The following is a 21,398-nucleotide window of genomic DNA, read 5'->3' on the forward strand; positions in this document are numbered from 1 at the left end:
CCACCACGCTATCATCAGGCGGAGTCAATCATGGTACATGCCAATGGCACTGTTTATACAACATTTATTTGGTGAGATGTAGTCTACTCAGTTCAAAACAGGAGGTACAACAGAAAATGAGCCCCTGAGAAGGAAATAAGATGCTAAATATTGTTGTATTTAAGTAACGTAACAGATGAAGTTAAGAACAATAAAAATTAACCTTGTTTTACTGCCTCCAATAATTTAAGGGGTAACTTTTATAAATTATTCTACTCATAATTATCTTACAAACAACAAACATCTGATTTTTCCCTGTATCTTCAAAATATACAAATCCTTTACTTGCTTATGAGATCAGGTAAGGCCCTTACTGAATTCCTTCCAAGTCAAAGGAAGAAAATGCTTTTCCCTTTTTCCTCTCCCACTTTTGCTGGCACACCAAACTTCCAGCCTTCCAAACCTACAGAAACGCTGGGTTGATGGGCACATTTTTCTCCAGGAAATGACATAGTGACATAGGTAAAAGGTGATTTGGATAGACTGCTGTGTCACAAATTGTCAGGATCTGATTTAGAGACCTTGCTTTCGTCAAGAAAGACAGTTGGATGTCTGCTTTAAAGAAGTACTGGGAATATTTTCATCAAAAGTTTGAATTGAAAAACAGTGGGAGGTAAATATCTGAGATGTTGCCAAGAAAGACTGCTATATCTGTGCAATTACCATTAACAGAGGACAGCAGTAGTTCAATGAAGTAATTCAATCTGGTGGCCTACATTTTATCAGACAGCAATTTTGAGCTCTGACATAAAAGGGTACCGGAAAAGGATTGGGCTCTTTTGTATGCATTTTCTCTTCCCTAATTCTATAAAAACGGGATGTATTTGCTTCATAAGGCACAATCATGTATCTCTGAACATTTAACAAGGGACTGTTGAGATACTTCTCTGATGGAAATGTGCATCGTGACCTGCTTCAGAATGAATTTTTGTGTTTAGTTGTCTGAGCTAGAGAGAGACATTAGGGTACAATAGGTTGGTGTATTTAAAACACAGGAAGATAGGAAAAGATGGAGATAGATCCACAGGCATTACAAACTGCAGGAAAATAGTCTTAGTCTTTTGAAGACAGCTTTATTGAAGTATAATTGAAACATAATAAACTTCATGCATTTAAAATGTACTGTTTGATAAATTTTGACATATGAATAGATCTGTGAAACTGTCATCACAATCAAGATAAAGAATATATCTTTAACCTGAAAAATTTTACTGAGGCCTCTCAGTAATCCCTCCATCCCAACCCTCCCTCTTTGCACCTGCCTCTCCAGGCAACCATAGACTTGTTTTCTGTTACTGCAGTTTTATTGGCATTTTCTAGCATTTTATATAAATGAAAACATATAATATTCACTCTTTTTTTGTATGTAGCTTCTTTCAGTAAGCATAATTATTTTGAGATTCATGCATGTTGTTGCATGCACCAATAGCTTGTTCCCCTTTATTTCTGAGTAGGATTCTGTGTGTGTGTGTGTGTGTGTGTGTGTACACACCACAACTGTTTATTCACTCAGTTGACAATGGACATTTGGACCATTTCCAATTTTTGACAATTACAAATAAAGCTGCTATGAATACCCATGTAAAGTCTTTGTATGGACATGTACTTTCTTTTTATTTGGGTAAAAATCTAGGAGTGGAATGGCTAGAACATATTGCAGATATGTTTAACTTTTTAAAAAAACTGCCAAACTGTTCTCCAAATTGATTGTTCCCACCAGCAGTACTGAAAAATTCCAATTCCTTCATATCCTCGCCAACTTGTTGTGGTCAGTCATTTTATTAGATGCATAGTGATAACTGATTTCTGTAATGACTAAAGATATGGACCATCTTTTCATGTGCTTATTTGCCATCTGTATCTCTTCTTTCATGAATTATCTAGTCAAATCTTTTGCCCAGTTTTTAATTTGGTTGCTGGGTTTTTTTATTACTTAATATTGAGTTTTAAAAAAATACATTCTGAATATGTCTTTTATCAGATATATACTTTGCAAAAATTTTCTCATAGCCTGTGTATTATCTTTTCATCCTCTTATCAGTGTCCTTTGAAAGATATAGTCAATGGGTATAAAATTCTAGGTTGGCATTTTTATCCATCAGTACTTTAAAGATGTTGCTCCACTGTCTCCTCACTTGCATTTTTTCGGATGAGAAATTTACTGTCATCCTTATCTTTGCTACCCTGCACTTAGGTCTTTTGTTTGTGTGTTTGTTTTTCTGGCTACTTATAAGATTTTCTCTTTCTCACTGGTTTTGAGAAATCTGATTATAATGTATCTTGTTTTCCTTATCTGCCTATAATGTGTCTTATTTTTTGCATGATGTTTTCTTCATATTTCATGTGTTTATTAGCTCTGCAGGTTTATAGTTTTCATCAAATACTGAAAAATTTCAGACATTGTTTCATATTTTTTGTCCCCTCACTCTTCTCTCCTTGGGGACTCCAAGAACATATATATTAGGCTGTATGAAGCTGACACACAGCCCACTGGTGCTCTGTTCATTTTTAAAATTTTCTATTCTCTTAATGTTTCATTTTGCATATTCTCTATCCCTATGACTTCAAGTTCACCCATCTTTTCTCCTGCAATATCTAATCTGTTAATTGCTTATGTTTTAATCTCACACCTTGTAGTTATTTCTAGAAGTTTGATTTTGTTCTTGTATTACTTAACTTTCTGAATATATGGAACACAATTATAGTAACTTTTTAAATGTTCTCTGTTACTAACATCTATATCAGATCAGGGTTGCTTTTGATTGACTGATTTTCTCATTATGAATCATATTCTCGATTCCTTGCAAATCTGATTATTTTGAATTAAATGCTACATAATAGTTCTACGATTCGGTTAAGTTACTTGAAAAAAGGTTCATCCTTTCAGATCATTCATTTAAATCATTCATTTAAAATGTGTTAGGGGAGACTGCAGCAATGCTCAGTCAATTATTCCTCAATAATGAGGAAAGACCCTACTATGTACATGACCCAATACCTCATGAATCTGGAGGTTTTCCCATCTTGCTGGTGGGAATAGGCACTGTTCCTTGCTATGTGTGAGTGCCAAACACTATTTTCACTAATTCTTTTGGATGGTTCATTCCCAGGCCTCAGGCAATTTTTTCACATGCGTGAGCTGACTAGGACTTGGCTAAGTAATGGAAAGCAATCCTCTGGAGATTTCTGGAATTCTTTCTCTCTAGTCCTGAGTCCTAGCTACCTTGTTCTTCCCAGATTCTCAGCATCTTCCCCTAATGCAGAGAAGTCTGCTGGGCTCCACCTGGTACCCGTAAGCTACCTCCCAACCCTGCATGAAGGCCTGAAACTCTCTCAAAGACAGTAAGTTGGGATAATCATAGGAATCACTACATTCATATCCTGTCTCTCAGGCACTACTGTACTTCACTGCCTTATGTCCAGTGTCTTGCAAACTTCTGTTTAATGTATTTTGTCATTTTTTTTTTCTGATGGGATACTAAATTTAGTCCCTGTTACTCTATAGTGACTAAAAGCCCAAATCTCTTTATAAATATTTTTCTTTAGCTATCTTACCATCAGTTGGCATATTATGAATTAATTTGATTGACTACAAGTGTCATGAGGATAGAGACTTTGTTTTACTTACGGCTACTATATCCACAGAAAGTAAAACAGAGGCAGGCCCATCTGTGAAATAATCAGTGCTAACTACAAATGTACACTGTACCACAGAAAAGATTCTGTAGAAATGTACCAAACATCACATGTGGATGTCTATCATTGAAAACACTTGAGAAGCAACAGAAATCCTGGTATGTTAGTCTTTCTTGTCTATTTATCTGTTTTGAGCTCAAATAACTAAGAATTTTGTGTCCACAAGGAAGGAGAACAGCTCTTTGCATCTTCCATCAGTTTTTGTGTGTTTCTGCATTTACTCTTTACATATGCCTAAAATTTTAGAATTTGAATAGTAAGCTCTTTATCTGTAGACCTAGGTATCTGTAATTCAGAATGGCCTCTACCTTAAAAGTGTGTGCAATGTTTTCCTTCCACCAGATAGTATTAATAATAAGATTATAAAGTCTCTAAAATTAAAAGAGTTCTGTTCTAGTAGGCTACTGAGTATAAATAAGGGCTTACATAAACTAAACATTCCTAAAATTACCAGAAAGCAAGAAATTAAATTTCTAATACTTTAAACATCATAGATTAAAAAATAATTCGTACATAAACCAACTCAAAAACATTTTACAAATCTAAGTTCACATAATTTAGGTGAAAACCTGCCAAATAAGATTAGTTTAATAAAATTTGGTTTAGTAAAAACAGCTATGTATTCTCTGATTTATCAGTGTTAAGTGTAATACAATTGTATATTTTAATTCTAGTTGAAATGTCCTTTTTAAATGTATACAGGTTTACTGCTCAAATAAGCTACCATTATTTCTCCTTTATGTTCCAGACTACAAAAAAATTAATTTGACTATATTGAATAATTATTCTAATGAACTTCATTCAACAGTAATTATGTTGCAGTATGTCGGCTTGAACATAATTTCCAAGATTTTTAAGTATCTTAAAACCTGAAACTAATATTAAATTGAGTTATTTAATGGATATTCATTAGTTACCTAGGCCATATCTAAGAATGAATACTGAAATATTGATTACTAATCCTATTTTTAAATGTATATGGTTTTGGTTTTTATTTTTATAAGCTACAGAGAGGCTGTATATTTCAGCCAAGTTGATGAATATGTTCATTTCTGATACTTTACGAGATTGTATAAGAGATGTGTATGGCTGTAGAAAATTAGTTATGCTTATTCATGATCTTTGCTAAAATGCTGATATGTGACAGGCAGTTCACAATTATCCACCCCTTCAGTTTTTTTTTTTCCTGTGAAATAGAAGTTAGTTACTTTAGCTAAAAGTTATAATATAAAAAGTTGACATTATATTTAAGAACAAGAGTTTGTAAGAAATATAACTCTGTATGTTAAAACTCTATGTGCTTCTGTTTTTCAAGGAAAAGAACACCTTTGCCCTAAAGTAGTGGTTCTGAAGATTTTTGGTTTTCAGACACCTTTTCAACACTCTTAAAACTTATTGAGGACCTCAATAAGCTGAGCTGAGAAAGTTGAGAAGCAGACAAATTCATGAGATTAATAACCCAAGATCCAGTGGAGCAAGAATGAATTATACAGGACTGAATGAAGTGATGAGGGTTCATCAGTGGGATTTTTGTTTGTTTGAAATAACATTGATACTGTTTTAATGTCCTATTTTCTGTTTACATAAGGAACCGCTTTCTCTTTTGTCTTAATTTACTTACAACCCATAACAATTTAGTAGATTCTGCTTTAGAAACTAAAATATTTTTAAATGGTATCTTATTCTCATTCACCTCCCAGAATTCAGAAACTCTAAGTCTTCTTACGTTTCATGGAAAGAGTTATTTGCAAAGGTTCAATAAGAATTGGTCTTCCTGTTTACCAGGATATACCTGGAAAAATTCCAAGGTCTTGTCTGGAATGCCATATTTGAGGGTAATGCTTATTTAATCAGATATAGTTGGACACTTTTAAAGAATCAAGGTTGACCTTACAGAGCCATTACTTAAAAGACCCTCCTAGAAAAACTAGCCTGGTACCTGGCTTATAGGGTCCAGTCTTAAAACTAGGAAAGAAGGTGACTTCCTGACAGGCCACTTTGGGATATTTAGGGAACTTTGAGAAGAAAGAAATTCACCCAAATATACAGGTACTGCAGGTAGTGGAGTTTCCTGGGTTTGAGTTCCCAGCCTAAAGACAGCAAATACTAGAGACTTGTGCAGTAGGAGAGTCATATAAAACCTTCCAACAAAAGCAAACTTTAAGATGTTTATTTACATAGGTACTCTTGCTGCACCTATGTAAATAATCACATCAAATCTAATGAAACCAACCTTCCTTTGAGACTATTTTTTATCAAATAGGGGGAGATCTATGCTTCAAAGGAACACTATGCATTGCTTATGGTGAACTCTTCAGCATTATGTTTTTCTCATTTCATGAGAGCTAACTTCCAACTCTATAAATTCTAGATATGTAACAGCAATATAAAATAATGATTATCTATAATCAAGCAAATTCTGTCTTGTCATGTTGAGGCACAACTGACTTCCCTCAAAGCCATGTCTGCTTCCATTTTCATATTCATTCAATATTCCTCATCTATAATTGTGTCTGTTCTTTGGATTCTCCTTTGAATTGGGAGAGTTATAATATCTGCCTAATTTCATCATTATTAATTAGATAAAATCTTTGAAACATGTACATTTCATAATATATGAGTCATGATTTTACCTTTGCTTTGAAAACCACCTTTCAACAAACGAATCAACTGTACAAAACTTTATCTTCGGATTTTATTTTCTATCTACAAACACTCTTCAACTACTTCCTTGTGTTGAGGGTGCTACATTAGAACCTTTTGTTTAATTCTCTGAAATTCTTCCACTCTCTCAGACAAAATACCAGTCACCCAATGATGTTTAGGTTCCAAAGTTCTAATGATTTGCAAATGTGGACTATATACAAAAATGAAAATAAAGAGGTGGCTTTGATAGTCACCTACTTACACATATGTTCAAATGCACACTCTTAAATTTTTTAATAAAATTGAATCACTGGTCCAAAACTGCATATCAGATTATTCCAGGCTCTGAAACTGTGAATGATCTTTCTAAAAGGCATAGGTTTCTTCCAAAATATTAGAAGTGATCTCTGTCCAGAGAGAAGTACAGAGTACTCATTTTTCATGATTTGAAACTGAAACCCTAAGAAACAGAAGGCTTTATATGTGACAGCTTAAATGCTTGTAATCAAACTAATTGACAGCACAATGACCTGGAATGAGTTTAAAAGCACTATATTAAATGTTTAGCGATCAGTGAAGCAATCCTTTATTATTCAGGCTCACATTTTGCAATTTTATCATGTTATAGGATGAAATGTGGCTGGGGGTTGGAGAGCAGAAAATAGGAGAAAAGGAAAAATACATAAATAATTCCATTCCTTCAAAAGAGTAAATGAACCAAGAACGAGACTATTGCTGAATGATGGAAAGAGGAGTTAAAATGTAATAAAATTAGCCTGATGACTGGAATCAGGACTAAAAACATTAAACAAGCTATCTGTTGCCTAAAGAAATCTTATGTATGTAGAAATTGATAGAGTTCAAAATACAGATTCTGTTCACAAAAATGTAATGTATTATAAATAAAACTCACTGGGTAATTTTCTCAAATAGAGGAGTACCTGGACCCATAAAAGTAATTCTACCAAGAACCAATGCAGTCTTCTTCCTGCTTTCCCCAAATATAAACACATCCTACACAAAACTTAATGAAGATCTTCACATAAGTATGACAAAGTAACTATGTGGCAGAAAAATGATCAAGTAAAATTAAATGTAAGATTTAGATAAATATCTAAATGAGTCTTGGACAAGTGATAGTATAGCAAGAAAAGATAAGATACAGATAAAAATTTCCTAAAACAAATGTGCTTATAATTAAATCAGCTGGTAATTACAACTGCTGAGGTCTCTCAAATTACATTATGCATATGTACAACTAAAGTCTATGAACATGTGTTGGGATGACTCCTCCAAAATCTCTTGAGAAGCTTGTTACAAATCAAATGCTTCTAGGTTGGTCAGGGGTGAGGGTGTTCAAAGTGATACTTTTGAAAAGTAAAAATCTTCCCAGGAAATACTAAACTTATAAATAACATATAGGTCAAAGAAGAAATCTGAAGATAAATAAAATATATTTTTATTTTCACTTAGTTAAAAATAACATCCAAATTTGTGAAATACAGTGAAAGCAGTCCTTAAAGAAAATTTATACTACTGAATGCATATATTAGAAAAGATCATTCTAAAATCAGTAATCAATGCTTCCACATAAGAAAACTAGATAAATTAGAGCAAATTAAATCCCAAGTAAGCAGAAGAAAAAAAATTATAAAAATTAGAGTAGAAATCAATGAAATTAAAAACAGAAACTCAATACAGAAGATCAATAAAACCAAAAGCTTGTTCTCTGAAAAGGTCAATAATATCAATAAGCCTCTACCCAGGCAAACTAAGGAAAAAAAAAGAGAAGACACAATATATTAATATCAGAATGAAAGTGGGGACATCACTACAGATCCCATGGACATTAAGAAAATAATAAATGAATACAATGAAGAATTCCATGACACAAATGATAACCTAGATGAAGTGGACCAATTCTTTGAAAGACACTTCTGTCAAAACTCAAGAAGAAATAAATAATCTGAATAGGCCTGATTAAAGATATTGAATTAAGGGCTTCCCTGGTGGCGTAGCCCATTCATGATAAAAAGCTCTCAGCATACTGGGAGAATAAAAGGGAACTTCCTCACCTTGATAAAGAATATCTATAAAAAACCTACAGCTAACATCATACATACTGGTAAGAAATGCAGTTTTGCTATAAGATCAGGAACAAGGCAAAGATGTTCCCTCTCACCACTCCTTTTCATCATCATATTAGAAGTCCTAGCTAATACAATAAGACAACAAAAGGAAATAAAAGGTAAACAGACTGGGAAGGAAGAAATACAACTGTCTTTGTTCACAAATGAAATAATCATCTATGTAGAAAATCTAAAAGAAATATTAAAAAATCCTCCTAGAAGTAATAAGTGAAAAGAATAAGGTTGCAGGATTACAAGATTAATATTACAAAATTCAATTACTTTCCTATATACCAGTAATGAACAAGTGGAATTTGAAATTGAAAACACATTATCATTTATATAAGCACCCCCAAAGTGAAATATTTAATTATGAATCTAACAAAATATGCTCAAGATTTATATCATGAAAACTATAAAACTCTGATGAAAGATATCAAAGAAGTACTAAATAAATGCAGAGATATCTCATGTTCATGAATAGGAAAACTCAGTATTCTCAAGATGTCATTTCTTCCCAACCTGATCTATAGATTCAACACAATTCCAATCAAAATCCCAGCAGGACATTTTCTGGATATCAGCAAACTGATTCTAAAGTTTATATGGGGCTTCCCTGGTGGCGCAGTGGTTAAGAATACACCTGCCAATGCAGGGGACACGGGTTCGAGCCCTGGTCCGGGAAGATCCCACATGCCGCGGAGCAACTAAGCCCGTGCACCACAACTACTGAACCTGCGCTCTAGAGCTGATGTGCCATAACTACTGAGCCCGCGTGCCACAACTACTGAAGCCTGCATTCCTTGAGCCCGTGCTCCGCAACAAGAGAAGCTGCCACAATGAGAAGCCTGCACACCTCAATGAAGAGTAGTCGCTGCTCAACGCAATTAAAGAGAGACCGCACGCAGCAACAAAGACCCAATGCAGCCAAAAATAAATAAATAAATAAATAAATTGATAAATTGATAAATTGATAAAATAAAAAAAAATAAAGTTTATATGAAGAGGCAGACGACCCAGAATAGCCAATTCAATGTTGAAGGAGTGACAAAACACAACTTCAAGAGTTATTATAGATAAGTATCTACTTATTTATAATAATCAAGACTCCGTGATACTGGAAAAAAAAAAAGACAAATAGATTAATGCAATAGAATTGAGAGATCAAAAATAGACACACATAAATATAGTCAACTGATCTTTGACAAAGAAGCAGAGGATAGAACTCATTTATCTACTAGTCGCAAGTATTTACCCTTAACATCTTCCCAATTCCCCCGCCCACAGCCCCTGGTAACCACCATTCTACTCTCAGTTTTTACAGGTTCAGTTTTTTAAGATTCAACATGTAAGTGATACCTAAGCTAATTAAATATGGGCAAAGGACCTGAATAGAGATTTTTCCAAAGAAAAATGAATATGAAAAGATGCCCAACATTACAAATCATCAGGGAAATGCAGATCAAAACGAGATATCACTTCACATCTGTTCAGATGGCTTTTATCAAAAAGACAAGAGATAAATACTGACAAGGACATGGAGAAAAGGGAACCCTTATACACTGTTGGTAGAAATGTAACCTGGTATGGCGATTATGAAAAACAGTATGGGAGTTCCTCAAACATTAAAAATTGAACTACCATATGATCTAGCAAAACTACTCCTGGGTATATATCCAAAGGAATTGAAATCAATGTCTCAAAAGGGTAACGGCACACCCACGTTCACTGCAGCATTATTCACAACAGCCAAGATATGGAAACAACCCGAGTATCTCTCAATGGATAAATGGATAAAGAAGATGTGAGATAGATAGATAGATAGATCGATCTCACATCTTCTTATATATATATATATATATATATATATATATATATATATATATATATATATGAGTATTATTCAGACATGAGAAAGAAGGAATTTCTGCCATTCACGACAACATGGATATACCTTGAAGGCATTATGCTAAGTGAGGTAAGTCAAAGAAAGACAAATACTGTATGATACCACAAGGTGATTTTTTAAGTCCCTTCTTACCCAGAGGTTCTGTAACCCTAAGCCTACATAAAGTCAAAATCATAGGTCTATTTTTTTTTTTAATTTTTATTTATTTATATTTATTTTTGGCTGTGTTGGGTCTTCGTTTCTGTGCGAGGGCTTTCTCTAGTTGCGCCAAGCGGGGGCCACTCTTCATCGCGGTGCGCGGGCCTTTCGCTGTCGCGGCCTCTCGTTGCGGAGCACAAGCTCCAGACGCACAGGCTCAGCAGTTGTGGCTCACGGGCCTAGTTGCTCCACGGCATGTGGGATCTTCCCAGACCAGGGCTCGAACCCGTGTCCCCTGCATTGGCAAGCAGATTCTCAACCGCTGCGCCACCAGGGAAGCCCCATAGGTCTATTTTAATTAACAAATTGAAAGCTGGCAATTTAGCAACAGATGAAAATAACTTGAAAATATTATGCCTCTGTACAAATGCAGCTTAAAGCTTCCATTCAGTCATGCATGATGCTTAACTATTTAATATTTGATTAAAAGAACACATTGAATTTTCTAGTTTCCTTTGCTTCTCAGAATGTTCTAGTATTAATGCTCCTTTTGTTCAGAGAAGTCAGGTTTTCATAGCACAGAGTTAGTTCTGTTACAAAGTTATTTTTTAAATGTGTCTTAAATAAATTCTAAGGGAACCAAATTTCTTGCCTCCTTTGTGTTTAGGACTGAGATGCTAACTTACCATGATTCTTTCTGCACAGGATATAGCCCTAATTTACCTTGGCAGAGTCAGGCCTGTTTCCCACAAAGGTAAGTTACTGACAGGATCCTCTTGCAAAAGGGAAAATGTGAATGTTTTCTTTAGAAACTAAAATGGAAATGGAGAACTTTTGGGAGTTATTCGAGAAATGTGGCACACGGTGGGCTTGAGTGAGTTCTTATTGGTCTCTGTAATGTTACCTACATCATTCAGATTCTCCCCAATTTCCTTCTGGAGCACTCCAGCTGTACATATAGTCATTTGTTGGTCTCAGCAAGATTTTATGAGATGTGATGAATATATGAAATATTTGGAGTACACTAGGAACCACAGATGTTATGCCTTGCTGCATTTTTAATGGCTCCTTAAAATCAGAGGCCACTACACACAGCAGCACATTTAGACAAGAAACACTGCAATTATCTGGCTTCACCACTCCATTGCAAATCTGTGAGTACATTACAGTTTACAAGCCCTAATAGACAGTCATCACCTTTGGCAATGCTTCCACTCCAGAATAGCTACAATCTGGATTAATTACCAGGCAGTGATCAATAGAGACTGATAGTCTTGTTTGTTTTGTTTTGTTTGTACCCTGCAAACCAGATACCAAAAATTTCAGAAAGAAATTAAGTGTAGTATAAGGTGGGCCCCTTTAACATGACTGTTAGTGAAGCTAATTACTATAAGAAAACTGGAGATCATTCATTAGCCTGCTAAGCAAATTAGGTTTGTTAATAGTGATTTATTTATTTATTTATCTTTGGCTGCTCTGGGTCTTCGCTGCTGCACACGGGCTTTCTCTAGTTGCGGCGAGTGGGGGCTACTCTTCATTGCGGTGCGCGGGCTTCTCATTGCGGTGGCTTCTCTTGTTGTGGAGCATGGGCTCTAGGCACACAGGCTTCAGTAGTTGTGGCGCATGGGCTCAGTAGCTGTGGCTTGAGGGCTCTAGAGCGCAGGCTCAGTAGTTGTGGCACACGGGTTTAGTTGCTCCACGGCATGTGGGATCTTCCCGGACCAGGGCTTGAACCCGTGTCCCCTGCATTGGCAGGTGGATTCTTAATCACTGCGCCACCAGGGAAGTCCCAACAGTGATTTATAATGCCAATCCTTGGGTGTTGGTCCTTTCAAGTATATGCGTACAGGACCTGACAGTTTATTAACTGCGCTATATCTAAACCACTTGTCACCTGGGTGCTTTGGTTAAAACGACATTGTGTTTTAAATGGATAAACAGTTTTACACAAGCAAAATGCGTCTTAAATGTTTGGCTTCTGAAGTACTGGGAGAAAAGTAAAGTGTCTCAAACTATCTAAGCCTCCAATAACTCTTGTTTACTGCTAGAGCTAACTATAGGAAAATGTGACACTTGGAGTTAAAGTAGCACTTTTCCTTTTTAACAAGCCCCAGTTGTGTTTTTTAACCTCTTTTCAAATGATACTCTTGGTATTTCACCAAGCTCTAAGTTTCTTATGCAATGGACTGGGAGGCATTTAATTTACAATTTCAGGAAGAATATTTTTTAAAGCAGTTAAGCAAAGGAATGAGTCCTTTGATCTGAAATATTCTGATTGATAGTCCAAAAAACTCCAGACCAGCTAAATCTATCAAAATAAAGGTTGGGTGGGTAGTCAGAGAAAACCTTGGAGTTTGACATGGCCCGTGGCTCAGTTTATACAGCTCATACCAACTAATTCAACATTTCTGTAATTTGGAAATCTCCAACAAGGATAAGACAACTGCCCTTAAAGCCACTGTAGGGGAATAAATAAAGTTACTTTCTGAATTCCATGACAGTGACCTGTACGTTCCCTCTGGGTCTGTCAATGAACTTTGCTTAAGCCTTTACTGCATCATCTCTATGACAGTAAGGATATACTAGCTATGGGACACAATAAGTTTATAGCCTATTTCTATGTGCTAACATAACTGAATAATGCAAATATAAAACATTGTTCATTATTGTTAATTTCAAAGAAAGGCAGACTTGGTCACGCAATCAAAATCTGGAAACTTTTCAATGTTGACACTGAAGAGCAGTGTTCATTAAGCAGTAAGGGGACTACGGCCTTGCACTCCTGTGGCTCAAAGGACAGTGCAGAAAGGTAGCAAACCCTATCAAAAGGGCTGGTCCCATGTGGCCGACATTTAGGTGTGAGGCAGATAGAATCACGGATCTTGGACTATTAGAACCAAAGGCCCTTTAGCAAATATCTAGTTCAGTGGCTGGTGAAACCTTTTTTTTTTTTCCCTCAAATCATTTTTTTCTTAAATCATGTTTTGTTTTGGAAAATGATCTACTTTCTCCAAATCTGAGGGGCCAAAGAGGAGGGGGGAGAAGACAGGGAGACCAGGCAGACGGCTAGATCCCATATCCATGAGGAGTCCCTGGGTTTTCATCTTACCTCCCTAATTAGAGTTTGCAACAGCCAACAACAAAGATTCCTATAGATAGAAAATGTTTAAAAATACTCAGCCTATCCCCTCACAGAAATGTTGAGAAAATGAGAGTGTTGGGGGATTGGTGGCAGCTGGAGACACCAATTGATTCTTTCACATCTGTTTATTTTATTCACCAAATTTCTCAGTCCCCTTGTACTTCATGAAGAAGCTAACAATGGTGTGGAGACAGAAGACAGTTTCCACAGGGTGAGCTAGAAGAGTCATCCCGCTGTACAGATTCTACAAATGAGTAAACGCCTGCTCACCCAAATTTAACTTGTTGTGTTCACTTCATCAGGGTATGTTGCTCATGGCTCACAGATCCTATGCCCAAAATCAAAGTGTTAACAACCAATCAAAAACACTTTACAAAGGTAAGAACTGGAAATGGAAAATAAAATAATATTTTTAGTCTAAGTCCCTTGAAATTAGAGTTTATTGGTGCCTTACACGGAAGAATCTGTCGGAATGCAGATGCTTAGTCCAGATATAAATCAACCCTCCAGTGTAAATAAGATTAATTCTGTGGTTCCTAATCTTAACGAAACACCTACTTAAGTGTAGAGTCTAGTTTTGTTACTTTCTAGGAGGCAAATATAGTTCAGGGAAGTATTTTAAATGTTACAGTTCAAAACTGTGGCAACTACCATTAGAAAGAACAACTGATTTCATTTGCCCAAATGCTTCTGCATAGTACACAGACAGCTTCAAAATCATTAGCAATGTCCTAGATTTTAAGGTGACGGATAGGTTGCAAGGTTTTTGTTCTATTATTATAATCAAAATAATATTCAGTAAAATTCTTATATTAAATATTACATAATTAACCGTTTTAGTGACGTTGTGCTCACTTTGGATACAGGGACCTCTGAGGCTGTTTCAAACATACTTAGGTGATTCACTGGGTAACTGTTGGGGGTCACTTAGGGAAATTACATCAACAAGCACTTCTCAAAGACATTTTGTGACAGGCATACAGCTGAATTTTCAGGACATACTGAAGTTCTTACAGGATATTATTGTTTTAATATAAATTTAAATTTGGGTGGCAATGTTTTGTTCTCCTGTTATTTTGGCCACGTCTTTAAACTATCATTGAAGATAATTAAATTTCTAACTACGTACGCTAACTTCCAAACTCATTATGTTTCTAAAATAGAATCTCTTCTTTCCTGGGATTCCTATTCCAAGTAAAAGAAGCATCACAATCATCAATCCTTGGTTTGATGACTCATTTTTAACAGTTCACTAAGCTAAGTTCAGGTCTCCCTATAAACCATCTCCTTCCTACTCACCCAACTCCTTTCCCTGTGCTTTTCTCCCTATTGCTCCCTCTGCCTCAAACTTTGTTCCACCTTTTCTTTATCTGTTGAAGATATAAGTATCCATCAAGTTCTGCACAATTTATGCCTCCTACAATTAACTCACCTTAATATATACCCCCAAGTGTTCTACTTACATTTCTCATAGGACTGATCAATTTGCTTTGTATCAAATTCAACTACATAACCTAGACTTGAGGGCCAAGCTTACATCTTATTTATCTTGAGAGCTAAGAATAGATATTTAACACATACTTGACAATTAAAATCAATTGAATTCTCCATCTGTGAGCTGTTTTCCAACTGATTTTTTACCAATGGGTCTAAAAGTCCCCTATAATAACTGGAGATGCCTGATGAAATTCAGATTTTAAAAATTTCCATTCAAATGGAAACTTGTCAGTAAATAAGTAATGGCCAATAATTCATTTACTCAGAGTTAATTACTAATAAATATAAATGCTGGAGTCTTATTTGAGTGACATCTTTAAAATATTCAGTGTTATTTACCTTAAATATAAGCACTCAAAGGTTAGGAATAAATACCTGAGTTACAAAATCCTCTCACAGCATCACTAGCAAGTACTGGCAGGTGGGAAATAAGATGACTTCGGGCGGGGTCGCAGTCAAGGCCAGGTTGATATATTTGCACTTTTAAGTTAAAACCCATGGAAACATTATAAAGTCTGAGAATGTTAGGGCTCTGTACAGCCCCAAACCTCTCATTTAAGTACAATGTGTCAAAATGTTTAAAAGCATCAAAAAGGAAAGGATCTGGGTTTAGGGAAGACTAAATTCCCTGAAAAGGGGGCCATAGTTTTTTACTTCTATAACCCATCACCTAGAACAGTGCCTGCCAGAGAAGGTGCTTAATACCTACTGAAAGACAAAATGTCAAAAGTGTCTGCTTAAAGAAAAGCTCAGTCTATTAGATAAACAATTACATTTTTTTGAAAGTTTGATCTTTTTAAAGAAACTCATTTGACTCTTACCTAACAATAAAGTCCACTCTGAGATTTTAAAAAGAAGCAACTATGGTTATACAAAATACCACCAATCAGTTTCGAGAGTTATAAACTTATAGAAAAAAAATATTTTAAGGGTTTATACAGAGAAAAGCTTAGGACAAAGAATTTAATCCCTTTATGATCTTATAACTTTGAATGGAAAGTCACAGGTCAATATTTTGCACCTACTGCCTGTTACCAGCACTATCAACATTGTTTCTTAAGTAATTCTACAGCACAGGAAAACAGTAATAACACAAATCCCATTTTAAGATGTGTACCACTACACAATTCCCCTTTATTATATAATGTGGTAGTTTTTTTAACTCACCAGGTAGAAGTGGGTTGGTTTCCTTGATAAAGAGTGTATGTTACTAGATGTGAGTCAAATGAGGAGGATGAAAAATATTAGTTGAGAACCATTAAGAAAAAGCTCTGTATCACTGGAGTGTACAAAAGCAGGATCCAAGCTCTTTGAGACTATGGGCCTAAGACACTTAAATTCAAACCTGGAAGAAGGCTGAAAATTATCCAGAGAAGCAGGCAGGACCTGTCACCTAAATAAAACAACACCAGGGATCAAGTTCAGCCTGACAAGTAACTTACCGCTACACCAATGGTAGCTCCCAACTACCAGCTTATAGAGTCAAGTGCTTGTAAAGAGTGAGTCTGGATCTTTCCTGTGATGACACACCAGACCTCTGGCAACTATGAGATGTTTTTACTGGTCTTCTCACTCTACTGCCTTCAGTTACTTCATTCAGGTAGGCTAGGGCATACACTTTTTAGTGACAGACAGCAGCAAGCATGTGACACAACCTCATAAACTTGAATATGTTGAACAGGTCTTTCTTAACCTCCCAGCCCAACCCCAAGAGCTATCAGCAGTCTTTAAATGCCTCAAGTCTAAGGGAGAAAATCAACAAATAACTTTAATAGACAAATTAAACAACCATAATATGCGGACAGCCTATAGAATATTTCATTCCAACCTCATCATGATCACAGAGGATCACAAAGAAGGAATTCCATATTTGTTTTATGTTTCTATATGGAGTAAACTGATATACAGCTGACCAAACACAAAATCCTAGACTCCTGAGAAAGCTACGAGAAGAATGTAATGAGAATAAAATATTCCTATCCTACAGTTATAAATTACAACATTTACTTTTTATCATGAATTTCTAGTGGTAATCCTCTACCACCACAACATTGCACAACCACTTAATGAGGCCAAGTTTATTCCATCACACACTACAGTGGGAATAACAGAAGAGAATACATATTATTTCCTATTAATGAGAGCTGTTTTGCGTGCATTAAATATCTTATTTAATAATCACAACTCTCTTAGGTAGATAAAGATGAGGAAACAGACTCAGAGACATCAAATAATTCACCCAAGGGCACACAGTAGTCTTCATATCATTCTGTCTCTAAATTCTTAATTGTACACTATGTATAATAAAACTTCAAATACATGTAAAAGAAGAAAGTAAAGAAAATGTGTTCACTGCATCAATGTTTAAAAAAAAAAAAAAAGAAAATCCTACACATTCCAGCAAGTTTTCGTACTCTCGCCAAAAAAATAAAAAAGCAAATAGATTCCAACTAGTCTATACTTCCATTTATATTTAGAATATGAGCTGGGCATGAGTATGTAATGAATATATATGTGTGTCTCTCTGTGTATATAACACCCACATTATTCAAAGCTCCCAAAAATGTGAAAAGTTTGTTCCAATCCTTCTCTATTTTGTCTACTTTAAGAATTCTTTGCAATATGCTTATGTAAATACTGATTTTAGCTGCTGTTCTCATTTCTCAAATCTTCAGCTTATAAATGGATTGGAAAAGTGACAGACCTAAGCAGACATCTTTGGAACACAAAACCAAGGAGATATAAACAAATACAACTAAATCAAAAACAAAGGTCTCTTCTTAAAACCCTTTAACTTACCACAACTGATAAATGAAAAGAACGGAAAGAAAAGTAAAATATACTGGCTGTGGATAAGGTACACACACGTGTGTGTGTGTACACATACACATGCACATGCATATAGGTAGGTGGGCATCTATTTTATTAGCACACACAATGATCAGCATTTTACCTTAGTTCACTAAAAGCTCTACAGGAGCATACAGTCTAAATGAAAGAAGATTCTGAAGTTAGAGTAACGTTGGGGCAAGGGAGAGTATTTAAGAAAACAGTTCCAGGTTGTTAAACTCAAGAGGTGAGTGCCTTCAGTTTTCTTATACCAGAATTCACATTATGGTTCAATTGCATTAATAGCTCTTTGACTCTGCAGGTGATTTGCCTCCGTCCCCACTTCAAAGAGATGCTGAAGAGGATTAAAGTCGAAGTATCACCATTCCACTTACCTGATGCTGAACCTTCATTACAGACTTAAGTAAAGGTTATTATGACATCATACATCATAAAACACAGTGCAAAGAATATGTTGGCCTGAAACTACTAAAAGTTGTGAATATACTATTTTCCACTCAGAAGTGTGAAACTCACCAATGCTGAAGTTAGTACCTGAAATTAAGTATTACATGTGACATTGTTGATATGAAAATTGAAACAGAAGACACTTTTTGATGAGGACTTGGCAATAATATCAGTGGATTTTGCACTTTGATAACATAATAATCTCATTATTGGAAACACATTCTAAGTAGAGCATTTTTGTCATAGTTGAGAGCTGAACATACATCTGGTATGTATCTTCTTCATGTAAGCTAATAATACTACAGATTTTTTATATATAAGCAAAGCAATATTAAGAATAATTTTTCCAAAATAAGAAAAAAGCTTTTATACTCATCAAAAATTGTGTAAGTGTAAAATTTATTTGAGATTCATAATTGCAAAGACTCTTTTTTCACAGGAACCTATCATTAGAGAATTAAAATAAACATTCCTGGAATTAGAAAAATAAGTGACCAAAAGCATAGTAAAATTCTCAGTGCTTCTAGAGGTGACTTTCTTCTTTCAGAGTGCTCATACTGACAGTTAAATATATATATATATTAGAATGTTCAGTCTAGAAGTGATCAAAGGCTGAGTCAGTGGCATTGGCCTTCTTCTGCTGAAGAAAGCAAAGAGGGGGAATTTAGCTTTTGGATAGAGAATAAACATTGGCAGTCTCCAGATTTTACTTCCAACATCTCAACCCACATCCAGCCTGGTGTGAAGAGATGGCAGATGGGAACACTTCTGTTATTTCAACTGCTGAAGTAGGATCCTGTTTCAGCATCCTGCTTGTTTCTGTAAGCATGAATATTCAACCATAATAAGGAGCAATGATGTGTGCTGACTGTATTAAGCAGGTACCAAAAAAAACTTTACCCTTTTTCTCCTCGTATCATAGATTAAGACAAAAAAAAAAAAAAAAAAAAATCAACATTTAGAAAATGCCACTTCTTCCAAGCTTGGAAAAGACTTATTATTCAATGAAATGATGCTTGTTTTCATGAATTTAACATAAATGTATGGAGAGAAATGTGTGGGCAGAAGAAAACCAGAGTAATTAGCATTTTAGAGGGAAGAAATTTAAAGGCAACGAAACTGAATCAGTAATTATTTTCCACTTTATTTTCATGATTTCATTATTTTCTCAGAAAATGCTGAGCAGATATTAGAGTATCAGTGTTTGTCATTTGGAACGTAAATCACATTCCTTTAAATTCCTTAAATTCCTCTAAATACTACAACAAATGTCTACACTGGCATGTTATCCTGTTGTGTAAATAATGTCTATTTATAATTCTTTTTTATTTATACCGTGAAAAGTATTATTGAATCCAAGAAGGGTAATTTAGCTATAGATAAAAGAAATGAAATGACAATTTCTTTATAAATAAGAAACATTGTGATAAGCCCTGAGGTATGTCACCATCCACATCCTTCTCAAAGGACAGAAATAAGGTCTTGAAATGAAATAATACATCTATATTTGATAAAATGAGGAGTTTAATGATTGAAGAAAAAAAAATCTAAAGGCCACCTACTCAGACTGTGAGGGAAAACATCCATTAAAACACCACCTCTCATCAAAATTAAAAAATGGCAATTCATTGTATATGTGGGGAAGTTCTTCAAGAGATCTTAAAATGAATATATACCTCAATGCATAAATTGAATTCTGTCCACCACACGACACTTCTCACTAAAAACACAATTTTGTAGGAAAGGTGGCACGAGGCAATCACGTTTCCCTGTATCCCCCGTACACTGCCAGGTAAGGAGCAAATGTTCTCGGTGCTGGGAACCAGGCCCACATCACAGACTGACTTGTGATCCCTAGAGCCCAGCAGGTTATGTATTTTAAAAGTGAAACAACTCTTAGTAAAAGGATGGACATCAGTCTGCTCTTTAGGACTGAGAGGGAATTTCTTGGATTTTTTTCACATCCTAATGAGCATACATTATACAAGTAAATCAACGCCAGTACGAGGCACACATGTGGAAGTTGAGATAAACTTACGAAGTAGCCTGTTCCCAAGCTGGAAGGAGCTGAACTCTGCAAGAAAGCATAAAGACCAAGTGGAAAATCAGCAATGGTTTTTAACACATTCCAATCCGCACAGCTCATTACCAGTCCTTCGCAGGCTTTTCATCACTACACCACATCGCCTGTATACGCGGCCCCTTGTCATCTGCTACTGATACAAACACCGTGTTGCTTAATTTTCCCCTTTACATCTCTCAACAACTCAGAGATGCTAACGTGCTATTTACTGAATTCCAAGATTCTGCGGTGGATGTAATTGCCAATTTATTTGACAGGCAGCTGGGTAATGAATTAATGATGGCATTTCGCCCTGCACTGAGACTAAACAGACACACATCAGCCTGCCTCCCTGACTTGCTGACATTCAATGCCCTGGTCTCAAGCTACTCAGTTTTGTGGCCGCAAAGGGGCAGGCAAGAGGAAAAAGCCCAGACTGACTTGAAAATAAAAAGCCCAGTGGGTTTGGATGACTTTTCCAGTGTGTGACCTACTTGCCAGTTTATCCCCTCAAGGCACCAGTTAGTACACACAGAGTTCTTTTCAAAAATGAGACATTTTGTAAACATAATTAGTAGACTAAAATGCAAAGAATGTGTGGGTAAAGGGAAGTAGTGAAAAGCACCATTTTTCTAAAGGTTTTAGTCACAAAAATGATCAATTTAGGCTTCCATAGTTCTCACACACAGGGAATTAAAGAACAGTGATGCTGAAAGGTACATGCGGCATCACTCCTTAGGGGAAAGAGACCCCCAAAGCAGAACTTGGTTTGTGCTTTAAACTTGTCTGTTTTTGTATGTTTGTTTTTTTCTAAAATCTCTCATTACAAATTCTTTAATTTTT

General features: G+C 35.6%; 1 protein-coding gene and 2 long non-coding RNA genes across 8 annotated transcripts in view; 2 read left to right on the forward strand and 1 right to left on the reverse strand.

The window, feature by feature from the left end:
• Positions 1-21,398, reverse strand: part of AUTS2 (activator of transcription and developmental regulator AUTS2) — a 1,112,861-nt gene that overhangs the window by 582,079 nt on the left and 509,384 nt on the right. For all 5 annotated transcript variants that reach the window (XM_082432283.1, XM_082432281.1, XM_082432285.1 and 2 more), the window contains one exon: positions 20,532-20,567. In XM_082432283.1, the coding sequence (XP_082288409.1) occupies positions 20,532-20,567 (36 nt within the window). The remainder of the gene's footprint in view (positions 1-20,531; positions 20,568-21,398) is intronic.
• The window catches only part of LOC309646275, a 638,120-nt gene that overhangs the window by 450,888 nt on the left and 165,834 nt on the right, over positions 1-21,398 (forward strand). The window lies entirely within an intron of this gene.
• Positions 1-21,398, forward strand: part of LOC309646301 — a 266,260-nt gene that overhangs the window by 176,977 nt on the left and 67,885 nt on the right. The gene's annotated exons all lie outside the window — the stretch shown is intronic.

This window comes from Balaenoptera physalus (assembly GCF_965194825.1).
Source record: "Balaenoptera physalus genome assembly, chromosome: 16".
NCBI classification, from domain to species: Eukaryota; Metazoa; Chordata; class Mammalia; order Artiodactyla; family Balaenopteridae; genus Balaenoptera; species Balaenoptera physalus.